Source organism: Colletotrichum godetiae (assembly GCF_030913485.1).
Source record: "Colletotrichum godetiae strain CBS 193.32 chromosome Unknown BDP55scaffold_19, whole genome shotgun sequence".
NCBI classification, from domain to species: domain Eukaryota; kingdom Fungi; phylum Ascomycota; class Sordariomycetes; order Glomerellales; family Glomerellaceae; genus Colletotrichum; species Colletotrichum godetiae.
In genome coordinates, this window is record NW_026851267.1 from 531,649 (window position 1) to 550,310 (window position 18,662).

Below are 18,662 nucleotides of genomic sequence, written 5' to 3' on the forward strand. Positions count from 1 at the left end.
CAAAATTTTATCAAGAAACTAGTCGTCGCCTCAGAATGATACAGCCGATGGGCAGACACTACAATGCTGAGATAGAATGACGGGTTGAAGAATCACCCGACTCGCCATCAAGTGTGCTTCATTGGCCATGAGAGAGGGATCTTGCTAGTTGACGCCACAACCATCTGTACTCTACGAGACAGATGACAGAAGACTTGTTCATTTCTCACAATCTCCCACGAGCAACGGAGATGCCAGATGGTGTTGACTCGGTCAGTCTAACCTGATTCTTCACCCAATAACCCGAGACGAGTTGCCCTCTCGACTCGACTAGCCAGCACGCACCACCTCCACCAAGGCGGACTAAATCTCCGACTTGGCGTTTGTATGCAGGCACCAAGCAGCGTTACCACGAAGTCCCCTGCTGAGTCGAGTAGAGTCTCATGAAGACGAATCCCTGCTCACCTGCCCAACGCCAGACTTCACTCAAACCCCAGGTCGCCCCAGCTCACCCCAACTTCCTCAAACCACTTTGACCCCTTTCGTCTGCTCGATATCGTCTGTTCCCATTTCTTCCCATTGGCCCCTCTTCTATCTTTTCTTAGAACTATCCTTAGCTAATGGTTGCTCGTTGCTTTAACACTCTTCCCTGCCATTCTCGTCTTGGCGTTGCAACACATTGTTCTTGGCCGCGACATCTGGAGTGCTTCGAACGCAACCATCACGACTCCCCAAGCGCTGATGCGCCTGATCTCTCTTCTACCCCTCACCCTTGACGTCTTTCAGACCAATATCTTTTTCATCCAAGAAGCAGTCACTTTGTTCCGTCTTCTTCCGTCTTCAACCACCAACCTACCTCTTGTGGACATTTGATATAAGCCCTTCCACCGTCCTGTTCATCTGCACACGTTTCCGGGCCGGTGAACTCTTTCCGATCTCAGTCGTGTTTTCTTTACTCCATCTCACCTAATCAACTTTCTCTTTTTGTCATCGAAGTGGTCGGACGCCTTTGGAAGGCCCACCACTCAATCACTCTCCTTTAGGACCATCTCGCCTAATCATACACACTCACCACCTCTTCTTTTCGCATCGCCTATCTCTTTTGTTTACCTTACGTGTGTGTTGTTTCTTGTTTTGTCCACTCAAGCTAGTCTTTAGTTTCTACGACATCCAAACAACACCGCCATAATGCAGTACTCCTTCGTTCAACTCTTTGTCCTTTCTTACCTGACTGCTCTCGGCCTCGCCCTGCCAGCTGCTAGCCCGGCGCAAGGCAACTCGTTGGGCAGCCACCGGTTCCTCGCGCGAGGTGTCAGACGTCTGGATACTCGGGCTCCTCAGCAGGATCAACAAGCCGGTGCCAGCCAAGGCGCAAACAACACCGCCAACGCTGGCGGCGCCGGACGCAATGGCGTCAGCGATGCTCAGGTCATGAACGCCGTCATGTCCTGGATGCAGGATACCGCAAAGGTCACCAAGTTCCTCAACACCGCCACATCCTTCACCGGCGCCGAGTTCACTAAGCAAGCCACTATTGCGCTCAACGCCGAGATCGACGAGCTTAACCACAAGATGGTTCTCGACGCCGCCTTCCAGGGAACGGACATGGTCACGCAAGCCAACAACGTGCTCGACACCCAGGGTAACTTCCAGCAGGTCGTCGATACCCTGCAGAGCATGGTCACCAACGGTCCCGACACCGCGCAAAGGGACGTCAACTCCATCAACCAGAACCGTTGTGTCAATGTCCTTCCCAACATCGACATGTACTTTGCTGCCGCTGGCGCCGCCAACATTCAGTCCGTTCGTCCCACGGGATGTTTGGAGGTTGAGGGTGCCAACGTCACTCCCGCTGTTCCGCCGCCAGCGGGCGGTGCTCCCGCTGCACCTGCTGCGACTACGCCGCCGAAGGCTGGCAATGGAAATGGAAATACCAACGGAAATGCGAATGGCAATGGTCAGAACAACAACCAGAACCAGGGCAACAACGGCCAGAATCAGAATCAAGGAAATGGCAACCAGAACCAGAATCAAGGAAACGGCAACCAGAACCAAGGAAACGGCAATCAGAACCAGGGCAACGACAACCAGAACCAGGGCAATGATAACCAAAATCAAGCAAACGGCAACCAGAACCAGAATCAGGGCAACAATGGCGGCCGGAACGGTGGTCAGGATATTGGCAAGGGAGTTGGCAATAATGGCAATGGCAATGGCAACGCCAACACGAACACGAACACCAATACCAACCAGAACCAGGGCAACAACAACGGTCGTCCCCAGAACCAGAATCAGGGCAACCGCAATGGTAATGGAAATGCGAACACCAACACCAATACCAACACGAACACCAACCAGCAGGGCAACAACCAGGGCAACAACCAAGGCAATAATGGAGCTCCCAATAGCAACCAGAATAACGCCAGCACTGGTCTTCAGCCTGCTACTCTTGGCTCTGGCAACACCAACGCGAATAACGGCAATAACAACCAAGGCCAAGGGAAGCCTCAGCAACAATCACAGCAGGCGCAAAGCCAAGGCGGTTCGACCCTCAAGCCCGCAACGTTGGGTTCGCCAAGCCCCGCTGGCAACTAGACGCCATCACCTTTGCCACGAGGGGTCACCTACCCTCCCCCAATTCCCCAAAGGTGGCTGCGCGCAAAGTTCGAGACCCGATACGATAAGCGCCCACTTCTCGCTGGCGGACTTGGCCGAGGGGGGCACTAGTACGAATCCCGCCCTCTGCGACCGAAGTCTGATGTTGTGGCGGAAAGCTTGAGGCGACACGTGTGGTGGGCCCTACAGGGCTGGGTGTAAGTGGTTGTGTGTGTGTCTCTCTGTCTGCTTCTTCTTCTCTGCTGTGTTAGTCATGTGTTTATCACGGGGGGTCTGCATTTTGTGGTGTGGGTGGGAAAGCAGGGAAAAGGGTCCCTCGGTGCTTGGTGCTTTTTGGTATTAGTTTGAAGGCCTGCCTAAAACGTTGGTCAAAAAATCTGTTCTCTGTAACATATCATCCCGTTCTTCTTACAAAGCACTAGAGCATGGAATCTTTCTTCTTAATCACGTCGTTGTACAAACCCTGTCAATTGTAGTATGGAACGAATCATACCCTTGTAAATAATTGGACAATCTTACAGACTCTGTGCTCGAAACTGGTCCTCAAGCTGGCCCCATCCTTGGAATGTTTAAAATATCGTGAAACGAAACGTCAGATTGTGCCCCTTGGGATCCAGGGGTCCTGCATGTAGGATGTCGCGCAGTTGAGCCGCTTGGATCGCTCGGCCGAATCCGCCAGTCCCCATTTGCAGATCATCCCCCACGTCGTGCTCCGGAAGTTGCGATTGGCTCCCTCGTCTAGACTGGGGTCGCCTTCTACAGTTTCGGGACGAGGGTATGGGAACCATGTTCAATACAGCATCATTCATACGCGAGGGTCGAGTGAGCCTCAAAGGGCTGAAGTCTACTGTCTGTGCTTCCCACGTTCTACAGCGCGAAATCGCGGAGAGATAATGGTAGATGCTGTAGTGCTGCGGTGCTGCGCCCAGCTCTGATTCCTCTTAAAGACACTCCTGCGGCTTCTACTCTTTTACGTTCTAAAGAGGCCCAGTGCGCTTGAGAACTGTCATTATCAAGCTTTCGTATTCGACCACGTGAGAAATGTGGTCTTAACATGAAGGGACCAAGGTTGAGACCAGATAGAAATCCATTTGAGAAAGCAAATGGTCAGACTGTCCCGGTCTCGCTTTCACTCGCGTACCTGGTCCGACCTCTGTGCTCCCATCTCCTGACTGTCGTTCGAGTCCCTCTATCCGCGATGTAACAACCTGGTGCTACGATACCATGATCACGGCGGGCAGCAAACACCAGACTCTATCAAACATCAATCCCCGAGGGGCTAGGTCGGTTGAGTCGGATCTTTCCCTTCGAACCCCGATCTTAGTAATTTCTCCGCTGCCGATCGGCGGCATTCAACACCCCCTGTCGAGCCGAAACGGTCAACCCTGTCCCTGTCTCGTGTTCCACTGCGTAAGGGTGTAAGGCGATTGGCCACATCGGCGCCTGAGACAGGGAGCAAACGAACGCATGATGCTGTTCTGACAGTTAACGATGAAATTCGTCAGTTCGCGAACCGGACCGACGAGAGTCTTCTTGGGGGGCGCCATTGGATGAATGCCCAGGTTATCTTGGCATGTCTCTACGTGCGTGGAGCTGACATCTTTACGGGATGTTCTCCGTCAGACGAGATGTTGGAGTCACGAAGCCGCAATGTCATCTCGTCGACTGTGATGTTGTATCCGTAAACTTGTGGATCCTTCGGCTCCCGGATAAAGTAGAAACCTCTAACGGCGATCACGTCCTCTTCCGTTTCGATGATCATCCACGGCCCATGAAGCATATCTCAAAGATCTCAGGGTGCCTATGAGTCTAAGCGATGGGGCCTCCAAGTCGGATTATGTGTTTGCGGTCTTATTGAGTATCCAGTAAGACATGGATAGTCTAATCCCCCGGATCAGCATTGATCTGAGCTTGCTGGAACATCACAATGTAACTTCTGTGAGACCTGCTGCAAGTTGTACTTGCTTGGAGGGATCTGCAATTTCAGACAAGGACTTCGATACCCGAGATACCAGTGAGCCGCATTCACACCCGCCGGCCAAGAGTGCATCACTATGAGGTCAAGTATTGGATGAGAAGCGTCGCTTTTCAAAACTTGTCTGCTACAATGCCTCTTGGGGTCAATTGCGATAAATTCCAATTCTAATACTATATGGAGCGTTTTTTGTTGCTGTGATATCTTATCTAATTACCTAGCGACATGTTGATGCCTGAATCAGTATTCATGGCCAAATCTTTGCTTCAATCAGGTACTCGATGTCATCATCTGCGACAGCCTTATGGGCTTCCTTTCCATACTACAGAATCCTAGAAAAGATGTTGGAATGCCGCATATAGTCACAGCACTAAGCGAACTTCCCGATGTCCGATGGATGGCTTAGTCCCATCATGCTTGGACAGCTAAGTGTTCAACATCCCACCCTGTAGTTGTCTCTCCTTCCTCATTAGAACGCCTTCCAAAAGGGACAGCATCAATGACGCTCTTCATTTCGAGCAATAATAACGCCTGGAACACAGCATTGAAGATAATCGAACAAAGATTACGCACGATAAGAACCAACACATCTTTCTACAGCTTATGATATTCACAGGTTGTAAAGTAAGCTGTGTACAAGCTATAGCTTGATGTCACTGGTAAACTTAGACCTATGCGCCATTGTTGTCAGATAGTTAGTGGTCTTGGCAGCAGAAACTTCCCTCATTCCGTGAATCACCTTTCCTACTCATTTCAACACCATGAAGTCACTGAAAACATTTAAGACGGGAAAAGGTTGGTTGAAGTTACCACTTTCACTATAGGTAGTTCATGAATCTTGATACAACAGTTCTCACAGACTTTTTCCAACCTTCCCAGATTGCAATGCCATACCTTTAACATTAAGTCTCTAGAGAGATCATTGGAGATATTGGGATAGATCGCGATGCTTGACAGCCGAACCTTTCTGAAAACCTTGGTCCTTCAGTGTTGCTCATCGGCAGACTGGGACACCTAGTATGGATTGATCAAATGGCTTCCTTTTTAGCAACGTTTCCTTCGATGGGCCTTGACTAATGCCTATTGGGTTTTATCACTTGTAAGTGCTGCTATAAATGCCGGCTGATATTAATACCAATCTAGTCCATCTACTCGTCCAAGTCTTTCATGTTGTAATTAACTTTTCAGTGTTAACAACCACCCTTTCAGAGAACTCCGAAAGTAGTTGTCTAGACGATTTCCTCACCAACAGAGACTTTACCGCCAGTCATCGGCTTTTTTTTTCCTTTTTTTCCAACGGCTGCTAGGTAAAAAAGCGCTATCCTATTGGGACTTCCTCCAGCATAGTGTCGTGAGAGAACAGCCTCTGATCGTAAGGCGCGACACCCTCTGAGTAAGTTACCCAAGGCTTACTCAAATGGGCCACAGAGCACGCGTTAAGAACGATTCGCCCACTCAATAAGCTGACATTCTTGATGTCAAGTGAGCATAATATCGGCTTCAACCAATGATTCAGACTGTACTTGATTTCCACTTGAGGCTTAGCCCAGTGGGGCGATAGGTGGCTGTGCAGGGGTGCCGAGAGCTGCACAAAAGAGGAAATTTGATGACTTCCCTGAAACACGCGTTCAACTCTCAGCTGGTGCCTCATCTCCCTAAAAGGCCGGCCTTGAGTTCTTGACACCTGTCAGTCGAACCAGACTAAGTTTCCGAAAGCCTCTCTGGAGCACATCGGGGCAAAGACTTTTCGTCCCAGTTTACGAGAATTCGAAAATGGCAGACACTAGCAAGTCCCACTGTTTCACCAGTCATTCGAACAGTTTTGCGCCGGCAGCGTCAACGGCACTTGAGCCGCTGGTCGGACACAGCACGGGGTATGTGGTGCCACATGAGCAACAATGTCCTTCTTTGAACATTCGGGCCTAACTTTCTATAGCAACATGAAGTAAGCGTTGACGACACTGCGTGACTGCTTAGGTCTTTGAGTTTCGCTCACAATCATAGACAGGATGCCAATCAAGCAGCGCGTCGGGCCCGCCGAACGCGCCAAAGACATCGAATGGCTGGCAGTCACGATGTGGCACGTCAACGACACCTAGACCAGCCTACGCAACGCCCCGGGAAAATGCCACCGTCGCTAGATTGGGACATTGACGGAACTCCAATCGAGAAATGCATGTTCCATCATGTTCGCCGGGTTACCATACCTGGATTCCAAAACTTGGCACTGATGACCAAGCTTTGGAACAACTACATCATACCTCTGGGTTACTATTCAGATTCCGTCAAACATGCTTTGGTGGCCCTTGGTTTGTCGCATAGAGCTTTCCTTGATGGGTACTCGCATGCTAGCAAAGTGACGGAACATCAAGATTTCGCCAGTCTGGCCTTGTGCTACTATGGCAAGGCTCTAAAGTCAACCATAGCGGACAGAGAGTCTCTTTCTACTACGTCCGTTAGGACTTCCCTTGTCTCTTGCCTTGTCTTCGTTTGTTTCGAAGTAATAGAGGGGCGGTATGACAAAGCAATACAGCATTTGCGGGGTGGTTGTAAGATTCTTGGCTCTCTTCGAGAGGCAGCAGAGAGTCTTGAAATGAACGGAGTTGAAGGCTTGTCCCCTTCACAGTTATGTCTCGCGGAGACAGCCAACGAGTACTTTGATCAACTCTCCGATATTGCCACCATGTTCTCATGTATTGGGATTGACACGGCCTATCTGCTCGAGACAGAGGTCACCCCTAATCTGGACTTCTTCTTACGGCCTCCAGATAAACCAGAGGCATCTGAACATGATCCTTTCAAAACCTTGGATGAAGCACGACTCGAGCTTCATCGTGTTGAGAAGTCATTGGGTTCTATCATGGGCTTCAATTTTCGCCAGAGTTCGCCACTTTCTTGGACGTCTGTTCTGGATCTGCCCGGCGACATGTCTCCGTTCGAAGATGAGTCGTTCGCGGCTTGGACAAAGGCACGGAATCAATTGGACAAGTGGAGCGCCAGAGTTGATTTGAGCATCAAGATATGGCAGTCTGATCCATTGTCTTCTGCAGAGGCTTTGAGAGAGGCGCAAATATTGACATTTATCCAAAATGATTGGGAGATGATCATTAAGCACTGCGAAACTTCCGCTATTGAAACCGTAGCTCCAGCTGTCTGGAGAAATATGCTTGACAGAGCTGAAGCCTTTTGCCCGTCCGGGAAAGAAACTTCACAGCAGCTACCGCATTTTGCCGTTGCTGCAGATACGATTCCACCGCTAGTTGTGGTTGCGGTTTTCTCAGGAGAGCCTGAGTTACAGTCGAGGGCTATTTCATTGCTCTACTCTATGAAGCGGAGAGAAGGCATGTGGGATAGCCGCGAGATTGCCAGTATATTGGAGTCGATCAACGCCGTCCGAGAGAGTGATCTCTGGGACAAGGAATATGAGACAGCTTCGCTTCCGGCTCTGGCAAAGAAGGTAATGTCTCGACATCTTTGTTGTAGAGACGAGCATATGCCCCTGGCAACTCTGATGAATCAAGGGTTCGTGTGAGCATGGAAGAGCGTTTCCGATATCAAAAACACCATTGAAGAAGTGTACCTATCTTAGATGGAACGGAGCCTTTACCAAAAGTGCGTCCCGGTTCCATGGCCACGGTTTCTTTCCTAGAAGGTGGTGCAACGCTGGATCTTCACGCCCTGTTCTAAAATCGGCTATGTTGGTGCCGTACGAAGCAAAGGATAGCGGCTCATGTAACCGGATCTATGGTTACAAACACCAGCGATGGAGCATCTGAACGTTGCGAACAGAAGAGCTGCTAAAGGGTTAGCGCAAACCATGTCAAAGAGCCCCGAAGATCGGAGTGCGTTGATGTGACGGACGATCATGATATGAGCTTCTGTCGCGACCCTTGCTTATCTCTGCATCCCCACAATGACCACAGTCACCAGGATACCACCTCAGCGATCGCCCCTGGTCAACAAACGTTAGGACAGCTTCAACCTGCATTTCAGCACCACAATCAATTGATCAAGGCTGAGGAAAGAACCGGGTTTGCCAGAGTAGTCATGCGGAAGACAATGGCAGAATATAGCCGAACTTGCTAGTGTAAACAAACACAACGTACCAAGTCGCAGTAGGCCTCGAGCTTTCGTTGCCCACGCGGGAAGCCATTCTTGCAACACAGCACGGAAGACCGGCCGTTCGCCGGTGACCGCTCCGGCTCTTCCATGATTTCGGCACTCTTTATCCTCAGTGCCGAAGTCTTTCCCCGCCCACGAGCCGGTTAAACATGCGCAAGGTTGGAGATTTGGAGAGATGTAACGTCGCTGTTCACAAATTCCCAAGTCGGAGAGCCCCTCACCCTGCGCGTTCCCCTCATTGCCGTCCATGATAGCTTCCTGATCAGGGTCATGACAACGCTAATCACTCAGCGGCGATGGCACGTCGGACCATTGATAGCGCATCCGGTGGTGATCCACCTGATTGCATCTCCAAAGCAACAATCCAATTGCGTAAACTAGGGTCAGTGGCTGGCTCCCTCGCTCATATAAGCCCAATGGCTTCTAAACATGAGTCCGACGAGCATGATGCTATTCGCAACACCTCTGTGAGAGAGTTCACCGCAAGATGATGTTCGGCAAGCTCATTCCAGCTACCGCCGCTTTGATCGCGGCGCTCCCGCGGGTCAACGGCCAGGCCGTCCGTTTCAACAACCCGGAAGGAGTTGACATCTGGTGCGGAAAGGCGTATCGCGCAACGTAAGTCGCATCTGCCCGATCGCACCAATTCCAGCCGGTCAAGTGCTCACAGTTTAAATGCAGAAACTCGTCTTTTGACCCCGGTGGATGGTTCCCCGAGCCAGCCGTCTCCAGCGTCCCCCTTCTGCGACTGAAAGTACGACCGCGACTGAGCATCTACCTTGAGACCGACGCGACAGCCAACTTGCTCATCGACGCCGCCGTATCGAACCAAGTCGGCTCTCCGTTGCCTGTCGGCTATGGATCGAACTACACCAACTCGACATCCAAGCCGCTGACAGTTGAAATCCTCTTCGGCGAAGATGTCCTAGCAACCGAAGAAGTTGTTCTAGGATCTCGCGACAACGAGGTTGCTCTTCCGTTAGACTCGCTTACTCCGCGCATGGAGGCATACAACATCACGATTCGCACAACGTTGGACTCTTCGCATGTGTATGAAGGCTGGACCGAGTTCCCGTATCTTCCGTACCCAGAGGACTACGGAAGTGTGTCGCGCATCGACAATCTCTACGGTGGACTTCTAGCGCAACGAGGCAAGGATGCCACTTGGGACCTCATCTTCGCCTACACCTACTACAGTAAGCACTTCCCCTCATAGCCAAATCCGTGCTTCTGACTGACTTTGAAACAGCACAATGGACCTTGTACTGGAACGACAGCGTCGACACCCTCAACGAGTTCGCCGCCATGGGCTACAACGTAATCCACATCGTGCCCACAGGCAGTCTCGGCGAGATGCCCTTCCCCTGGGACGAATTCGAGCCATACCTCCAGCGTGCCGATGAGTTGGGCCTCTACCTGCGCTACGACGTCCTCTGGACCTGGCCGAACCTCACAAATATGGTCGACCAAGTCACCCGTCTGCGCACCCACCCGTCAATCCTGCTGTGGTACCAGAGCGACGAGGCCGACGGCAAGGCGAACCCGGCCAACTCTACCGGCATGGCGTACGAGCAGATCAAGGCGATTGACCCATATCACCCAGTCTCCCTCGCCCTCAACTGCTGGGACTTCCACTACGCCGAGTACGGCGCCGGCGCGGACATCATCATGAGCGATGTTTACCCCGTTGCCATCAATGCGACATTTTCGACAGTGTATGGCACGGAGTGTAACGCGACGTATGGATGCTGCGGCTGCGACGACTGCGAGGGCAACTTTGAAGACATTTCCGTGCGGCTGGACGAGTTTTACCGCCGCGACGAGATCCTGGGATGGCAGAAGACGCAGTGGTTTGCGCCGCAGGCCTTTGGCAACGAGACCTTTTGGGCGAGGTACCCGACCGCCGAAGAGGAGGTCGTCATGACGGTGTTGTCGGTCAACCACGGCGCAAAGGGCATCGTGATGTGGAACTACCCCGCCACGCCGGAGCTGGAGGGCCTGACGAGCAAGTTGGCTGGTGTCTTTACGAATGAGGCCGCTGTGGGTTTCTTACTTGGCACGGAGAGGACGCAGGATCTTGCTGTTGAAGGCGCGAAGCGGGTTGATGCGGCGGTGTGGGTTGATGAGGCGAAGAACCAGGTGCTTGTTAGTGTGGTGAATCTGAGTTATGACGAGATTCAAGGCGAGATCAGAGTTGTGTTGCCGGATGATGTGGAAGTTGGCAAGGTAATCGAGGTGCTTTGGGGCGATGTTGCTTGGAAGATGGGCGATGGGGGCTTGGTTGCCACGAAAGGACTGCTTGGCCTGCAGACATCGGTCTTTATTGCTGGGTTATCGTGAACCAAGTAATACAGCATCTCACGTACATATTTCATATTACCCTTGAACAAAATCTTACGAAAACACATGGTCTAGTCTTCACTCGTATTTTGATGTTTATAAAGCAATCGGGCCTTTCATGAGACAAGTTCCCGGGCCGGTCAACCAAGACGTAGGACCACGTATCCCGAACCAGCCAAAGCCGTCCTATGAACTACCAATAACAAGTTAGCCTCAACTTGGAGTATCTATCATGGTGGGGTTAGATGGTTCCAACAGGTATACTATACCTCGGCGCTACAAGTATTGAGCCATGCCCTGCGGCAAGGAACTGTCATGAATACTATTTGGTGGCAGCATTGTTCTCAGTCGTAGTCGTATTGACCACTTGAGTACGACTTTGCATATTGTTATTCTAAGGTTCTGATCAGTGATCACCAATGGTGGGACAACCCATCACCACGTACTTACAGACAACACAGCCGAGAGTGCATACGCGTATGGACTCCATATGCGCCGTATTCAAGACTTTCGTTCCGCGTATACCAAAGACCCGCCCCAATTCGACGTTTCGGAAGCCATACAATTTTTCAAGCATTGAGATCGGCGCTAAACATCACGGGAGACGCCGTTTGTCTTGGTATTACGTCCTCGTCAACCTTGGGTTCCTGGCCTATGTGCATCTGTGGTCTTGCTAGGCGAGATTTTCCCGTGGTTACTACGGGATGGATCTTTTCGCCGGGACATTAGAAAGTCATCAGGTTGCAGGATGATCTCTCGGCAAGATGAGAAACCCGGGGTTTGTAGACGCTCATAAAAGACCCGTTTCGTCTTACATTCCTCGGCTAGATCAGCTTTAGATGCCAGCCGTCTATCACAGGTATCGGCAAGTAGTCGCCCAACATGCGCCTCACGTCTACTTTTACCAGCATTCTTTGCGCCGTGTGCGTTGCGCATGCTGCGCCCGCAGACGAACGCGAAGACCAGGCTCCTTTCAGCAGACATACCCACGGCAACGCCTTCGATACCGGAAACTCCAAGATCGTAGACCGGCAAGCTGTCGTCCCGCCTCCCCCCGCGCCGGAACCAATCACCATCACAGAGCTCCCGCTTCCCCCAGTCACCGCGGACGAGGGTGTCGGAGGATGTACTCTGGAGATCAACCCCCACGGCACCGGGTGCATCGGGAAATCCCCCGCTCTCCAGAACGGGGATTTCCTGCCGGACGATCTCCACGTTGTCGCGACGGTGAACTTCACCGGCGCCCCTGCGTCACCGGACCCGGCGAGCATATACAGCGGGCAACAGCTGATCGTTGTCAAGATCGACAATAGCACGTTCCCAAATGGAGATGCGTGGAAGTGTATCACTTGCGGCGTGCCTGCGGAGAATCAGGCTGGGCGTGTCGCGAACCACGACTATCCTCAAATCTTCAACGACGGCAAACGCTTACTTGCTGGGCCGCAAATCATCGAGTGTTCAGTAAAACTTGTCAGCGAAGCTTGCACCCCTGACCAAGTCCACATCTACCCAATTCGATGGAACACGGCCGTGAACGGGTCAGGCATCGGCGGTACTATTCGCGAGTTGCGCATCCATCCCGATAATGAGCATCTTGGCTTCAACTCCTTCACTGTCACGTCCGGCAAAGTCAGCCAATTCGCGTATATCGGAAGGCTAGTCCTTAATAAAGCACCAACAACTGGCGAGCCACTCGTTCCTCGTTATGACTTGGCCAATGTCAACCTGTTGTTCAGCTTGAACGATACGCAGCCTGTTGAGGTTGACTCGGAGGATAGCACTCTACTCCGCATCAACTATGATGCCATCACTGTTGGAGAGCTTCGCGGGTTCAGCGGGACCGGTAAAGAAGTCACCTACATTGGCTACCCGGTCGAGTCGTCCAATATTGACGTCTTTGCTGCGGATCTCGCCACTGGAAAGGTCCGGCGCTTGACCGCCCACCCGGAGTATACGGATCCGGTGGATATATCCCCAGATGATCAATGGACTGTGGCCATGGACACCCGTGGCAGCGGACGCCAAATGTTCATGGCAGGGCTGCGCGGTATCCCGCCACTGACGGACTTGGTCGCCACGAGCGCTGCTTCATCGACGAGGAACAACCGGGGTCGTCGTTTCTTCCAGCCATGGCTCATCGATGGACATGGTGACCGAGAATCGTACTTTGGACAGCAACTCAACGCTGAGGGAAGCGGTGTCCCCGGGAGCGGCGCCATCAATGATCCCGAGTGGAACGGCCGCGCTGACCCGAAGTGGTCCAACGATGGTACCCATATTGTGTACTATCAGGCGCTCACTGTGTCTCCGGAATGCGGAGGGGAGAATCCTTTGCCTTGCTATCCGTCCACGGCACCCGGAGGTCGCACCGAGCGCATGATGCTGGCGCATCTGACTAGCCGGCAGCCTCTCGCACCGCAGCCTGTCGAGCCTCTGAGCGATACCATTCCCTGGGCGACACCATACGTGCCTGGGTCCCACGTCCCAGAGAGACCATTCCCGACGAACGGAAACTTCACCCTCAAGGGCATGGCCAGTGGCTGGGCAAATATAATCATCACTCCGAATAGTGGAGGTGGCCTGCCGGGAACAGTGGCCGTCGAGTACCACGATTTCTCTGATGACGGCACAAACGTGCTGGTAGGATCCGAGAAGGTCACTTCAGTTAATCCGAGTCCGACAGTGGAGGAGATTGACTGGTACTCGGACCTTGTTCAGACGGGGCCGAACAATGGGACCAAGAAGAGCAGCCCTGATGGCTTCCGGTTGAGTATTGATATCCTGACAAACATATTCCAAGCCAACGGTACCCTGACGACCACGATCGACGGCAAGGAGTGGCTCCAGCCTGCGAATGGGACTTAGACCAGCAGCTGAGCCCGAGGATCCGAGGATTTGGGGGTGGCTTAATGCACTAAGCGATAGCAAAAGTTCCTCGTTAGTTTCATAGTCCAATGAGAAACAACTTGTTCCATCTGCAAGTGTGACAGTGACGGCCAGATCCTCCAAACTTTAGCAACGCAGATGCGAGACGTATGTGTGGTCAGCCCGTTCCCTCAAGCACGGCCGACGCATTCGGTCTCCTGTGTCTGGCGTCCAGTCCAGTGCAACTGTATCTCATTTGAAGTATGTCATCGGAGCTCGGGCAGGCTTTGAGTCCGAACGCCAAAGCTTTACCCCTCATCAGCTTCGACAGCTGCCATGCCAGAATTCCGCATTGAGATGAAACATCTTCAGACTGAATATGCCTTGAGCTGGGTGGGTGCATGCTACGGGTAGCGTTTGGAGATGAGGAGGCAGCCGGGGCAATTCGAGTTTACTAGCTCATATGTTGATTTGGATGTCATAGAAACGCCACAAATATTCCTTGATAACATTGTGGCGCTCGCCGTGGAGTTTCTGGTGTGTTAACATGTGCGCAGGTTGAGGTAGTGAAGGGCGAGAAGAACGCACCTGACTTATCGAGATAATGTTTATCTTATCTTATCTACGATATAGCCACATGACTCATCACGTGAGTCGAGCTCTCCTCGGGTGCCCCTCGATGTGTCGAGGGAAGGAAGTAACGAACTTGTTCAGGGACAAATGATGGATGGAAAGCGGCGGCCAAGCAGTCGCGCACCTCGCGCAGGAACGGTAGCCATACGAACTTTGTCGACGACAACATCACACGAGACACACGAGAATACTTGCATCGGAATAAACAAATTTGCTACCATGAGCTCAATATCAATTGGACGATAATTCCCCACCTTCATCATCGCTCGAAGCCAGTCAACCTTGCGACCCAAGGGAAACTGGTCGACCATTCTTTGTGCTTTGCGACTTGACAGCGTCGTAAAACTCTTTCTATTTCGCAGCAAGGGGGTTTTTGTTGTGCGCGGGCGACTATGGCAAAGAAGAAGAGCAAGCAAACTACGGTTGAAGATGTCGGCGATGGCGTGTCTAGTGAGAGCGCATCGCAGTCCTCTTCCAATGGCTCATCCAAGAACTCAGTCTCCAGGCGATCGGCAAACGCAGCGGCTGATACTGCTCCTGCGCTCATAATATGTCGCAACAAGTCCGTCTTCCCTATCGCGATACTCCTTGGTCTCCCTTTGCTGCAGAGAATATGGGTGGCTAGCGAATAATGCGCAACTATGAATAGCGATACTCTACCCCCGACTGCAGCTCGCTGACACACTGCGCAACAGGCATTGGCGCTTCATCTCTTCGTTCCACGGCCCGTGGCTCCAGATGCCTATTGAGATCCTCGAAACCATTGCGAACATCAACTACAACACCCCGGCACCCCGTCCGATCGACCCCGCCGTCTTCTTCGACCTCCTCAAGATTCGCCGATTAGTAGACGAGGCGACTAACCTGGCTGTCCGCGCTGCTAGCGACATCGCGACACCAACCTTGACGAACGTACATGGCGGACTTAACGGACACATGTCGTCGTTAGGTTTTGGCGTCGGGAATGGTCACGGGACAAAACTGAGCAAAGAGCGGAAATTTCGAATGAGAGAGCAGGCGAGCCAGAAGCTAGCCCGCGCATATCGTTTGGATGAAATCGCTTGCAGTGTCGCTACTATGCAAGGTGCTTCAACTCTTGAGGAGATCGGTTCCCTAGTGTTACAGCGCAGCAGAGATGATCCCGATGCGAGATACGTTCACTTCTTCCACGAGAAGATACCCTCGCGACAGCTGGCCGAGTGTACCAGCCTAGCGCCCTTGGATAACATTATATCGGTGCACCCGACCGAAGCTGAGGTGCTGCGGACCAGAGCGACTGTCAGAATATTTAAGGACGACTACATAGGGGCCGCTTCGGACTTGAGTCTCGCTCTGCAAGTGCACCGCTATCATCAGCCACCTCATGCGGCACTAGCTTCCCAGGAAGTTGAGTTAGTAACAGCATCCAGAAGAATCCCAGACGTCATCCTTACCGAGGAACAGCAGCCTAGCAGCTTGGAAACACAGCTGTTATTTCAAAGAGCAGGAGCGTACTTGACTATTGCCTGCCAACACGTAGCCGCTGGTCTTCCGGATACTCCTGCGAACGGAGACACTGGTCGGGCCAATGGCGCGAACGGAGCTACCACCTTAGACAAGATCGATGGGCAGAGCCCGGAATTGATGACGGCGGACAAGGAGGCAGCGCACATACGGTTGGAGAAACGGAAAGTGGTGAAGACGTACGCCAAAAAGGCCCTTCGGGACTACATGGCCTATCTGTCAAACTTCCACTATACGCCAGATCAACCGCTCAAGATCGCCCGAGATTTTACTGAAAAAGTGAACCTTGCGGCGCAAGGCTATCGGAATCCTCGTGTTCCGGACTCGGGAAGCATACCTCCCTATAAGGCGTTCGCCTTGTCTGAACTCTTTGCCGCTGTTCCACCTGCAGACATTCCGCCATACCCTTCTCAGGAGTTGGTCCGCTCGTCAGGACCTGTACAGCCGAACAACTACGAAACTATCACCTACCATCCCCTACTCACAGAGGCCCTTCATTCTTTACTACTCTGCCACTGCTTGGTACAGACTTCTACAAAAGAGCTTCTACGCCACGCACACATGGTTGCCCGTCTCGCTCGGCTCGCGGACGGTTACCCGCTGTTCCAAGCGAGTAGGTCTCCAGCGAGGGCAGACTGGATTGAGGTGCTGCGCCGGGCGGAAAACTGGATCCAAATGAGTGCTTCCTGGGAACATTTGTGTGCCCCAGCACCGCTCCCGATTCTTGATGGATCGCTTGGCGTGCAGCAGGACACATCCCATTCGTCTCATAACGCCGCCGCCCTTGCAGCCGCTGCGATTACAAGGGATGCCAGCACGTTACCAGACATTGGCGAGACTGAGGAACAGCGAAAGGAGAGAATTAGGCAGCAGGCTATTATGGACGCGCTTGATGATGATCGAGTTGTCGACGAGGTTACACTTCGTGCGGCCATCACTGCTCGTCAGAAACGCTCTGAGGAGGATCACGAGTATTTTATGAGTTTGAAGAATAGCTCGAACGGGAAGTCTGAGACTGCAGAAACTTCCCCTGCGCTGCGCCGATGGAGCGTTGACGATGGAAGGGAGTACCCCATACTCACTGAGCGCGCAGCCGCCATCGCCAAGTGGATTCTCGAGGCGCCGCCCGTAAGCCTCGGGACTGCGAAGCGCAAGAAGAAGACCACCTCAAAGAAGGGCAAGGAGGTTGCCAACGAAGAAGCTGGTGTCAATGGCTTGGCCAACCTAGCGATCAACGAGACCAGTCGGACGGTTGATGCTGCCGCTTAAGATCGGGCTTCTTGCATGATGGACAACTTGGATCTCATTGGTTGAAGCGACCTAGTATAGATTCAGCGTATCCAATACACACAGCGAGTTGTCCACAGTGACAATGAGGGTCAAAGTTCCATCAACTACCATGGCTCCTTCACATCAAATGACCAACCGTGTCCATTTGTGGCTCTCTTTAGTCTTTTCTACACAATCCTCCTAGGCTGTACATCTATCCATTCGAAGTAGCGAGGACCAAGACTACGAGAAATGCCCACCGTGACTTAAAGAGGCGATCTCCGGCAAGTACAGCCGTCAGAAGCTCAGTAGTAGACGAGGATACCATTTTCTCGTCCTCGCACTGATGATTTCACTATTGTCACTTTACTTTCATGTATTTCTTCATGGCAAGTTTCTGGGCCAATACCATCGGTTCTGCTTCTGGACATGATTCAAGTCTCGGGGATCGAGGGGGTAAACATGGAAGTGTGTTCTCAGGAGGACATGGTGATAGGGCGGCACGAGCTCTAGGCATCTGCGCGAATGTCAACTCGTGGATACGATTCCAAAGCTGAGGCACATCTGAAGAAAGCCCTTCGGTGGATGGAAAAGATGCTGAGCTTCGAGCGTGGCTGTCGAGACGACAGCTCGCTACCTTATGTAGACTTGTTTAGACTATGTGTTTCGCCTCAAGGCTCCTCGGTCACAGACTATGGCTTGTCGCGAGCATGAGATAACGATGAGATCCAGATGCCATGAGATCCAGGTATCTCGGAAGCGTTATCAAGGGTATCCAGTATCATTCGCTGAGGGTCTATGTATGGGCAGGCTTTTGGGTTTGGCCACGTTGTGTACACCGTCTTGCAGGTTCTTGGACCGTCGTGAGTTGTCGAATCGTGTTGCCTTCGAAGGAGGAGTATCGTTGGGGTATGGGGTTGCCTGCGAGCACGTTGGCATAAAGGGCTTCTGTTCATCGTCGGGCTTGCGTCGAGGGAGCTTTTCGTAGAGTCCTAGAAACGCCGAGCTGTTCAAGATTAGTCTGACTATTCGAAAGAGGGTAGATTGATTGTTCCAAGTAAGCCAGTACCAGCCGCGGCCTAGAAGGAACTCCAGCCACGTGAAGAAGCGTGACGCGAGTCCAGCTCTCTGAAGGTTGATCACGCGAACATCTGCAGGCCATAGCAGACCAGAGGCTGCTCAGCTTCTTCCCAAATGATCAAACTAAGGAGAAGTAGCCCAGGCCAAACTAACCACACCCTCTCTCCCGTCATGCGACCAAGTTGGTGTGCAACCGGTGCCGAAACCCGAGAACGATGCTGGGGTCCGGCCTACGAGGTAGGTTTCCGGGAGGCACGTAGGCACGTAGGGTAGCCTTGTG

At 52.3% G+C, this 18,662-nt stretch overlaps 5 protein-coding genes across 5 annotated transcripts; all 5 read left to right on the forward strand.

The window, feature by feature from the left end:
* The first annotated feature begins 993 nt into the window (after nucleotides 1–993).
* Nucleotides 994–2,848, forward strand: BDP55DRAFT_742874 (uncharacterized protein). The gene has a single exon (XM_060580479.1). The coding sequence runs from the start codon at nucleotides 1,168–1,170 to the stop codon at nucleotides 2,572–2,574; it is 1,407 nt and encodes a 468-aa protein (XP_060430049.1). The 5' UTR covers nucleotides 994–1,167; the 3' UTR covers nucleotides 2,575–2,848.
* A 3,354-nt stretch (nucleotides 2,849–6,202) lies between these two features.
* BDP55DRAFT_119570 (uncharacterized protein) lies at nucleotides 6,203–8,319 on the forward strand. The gene is made up of 2 exons (XM_060565441.1): nucleotides 6,203–6,444; nucleotides 6,507–8,319. Exon 2 carries the CDS (start codon nucleotides 6,630–6,632, stop codon nucleotides 8,100–8,102), a length of 1,473 nt encoding a protein of 490 aa, XP_060430050.1. The 5' UTR covers nucleotides 6,203–6,444; nucleotides 6,507–6,629; the 3' UTR covers nucleotides 8,103–8,319.
* An 860-nt stretch (nucleotides 8,320–9,179) lies between these two features.
* On the forward strand, nucleotides 9,180–11,032 carry BDP55DRAFT_551496 (uncharacterized protein; the record flags this gene model as incomplete). Its single annotated transcript, XM_060569116.1, has 3 exons — nucleotides 9,180–9,310; nucleotides 9,374–9,888; nucleotides 9,942–11,032. 3 exons carry the CDS (start codon nucleotides 9,180–9,182, stop codon nucleotides 11,030–11,032), a joined length of 1,737 nt encoding a protein of 578 aa, XP_060430051.1.
* Nucleotides 11,033–11,871: 839 nt separating this feature from the next.
* Nucleotides 11,872–13,897, forward strand: BDP55DRAFT_693714 (uncharacterized protein; the record flags this gene model as incomplete). Its single annotated transcript, XM_060577262.1, has 2 exons — nucleotides 11,872–11,953; nucleotides 12,060–13,897. The coding sequence occupies 2 exons, from the start codon at nucleotides 11,872–11,874 to the stop codon at nucleotides 13,895–13,897; spliced, it is 1,920 nt and encodes a 639-aa protein (XP_060430052.1).
* A 914-nt stretch (nucleotides 13,898–14,811) lies between these two features.
* On the forward strand, nucleotides 14,812–17,649 carry BDP55DRAFT_119547 (uncharacterized protein). The gene is made up of 3 exons (XM_060565440.1): nucleotides 14,812–15,092; nucleotides 15,226–15,916; nucleotides 15,977–17,649. Exons 1-3 carry the CDS (start codon nucleotides 14,923–14,925, stop codon nucleotides 17,300–17,302), a joined length of 2,187 nt encoding a protein of 728 aa, XP_060430053.1. The 5' UTR covers nucleotides 14,812–14,922; the 3' UTR covers nucleotides 17,303–17,649.
* Nucleotides 17,650–18,662: the final 1,013 nt, after the last annotated feature.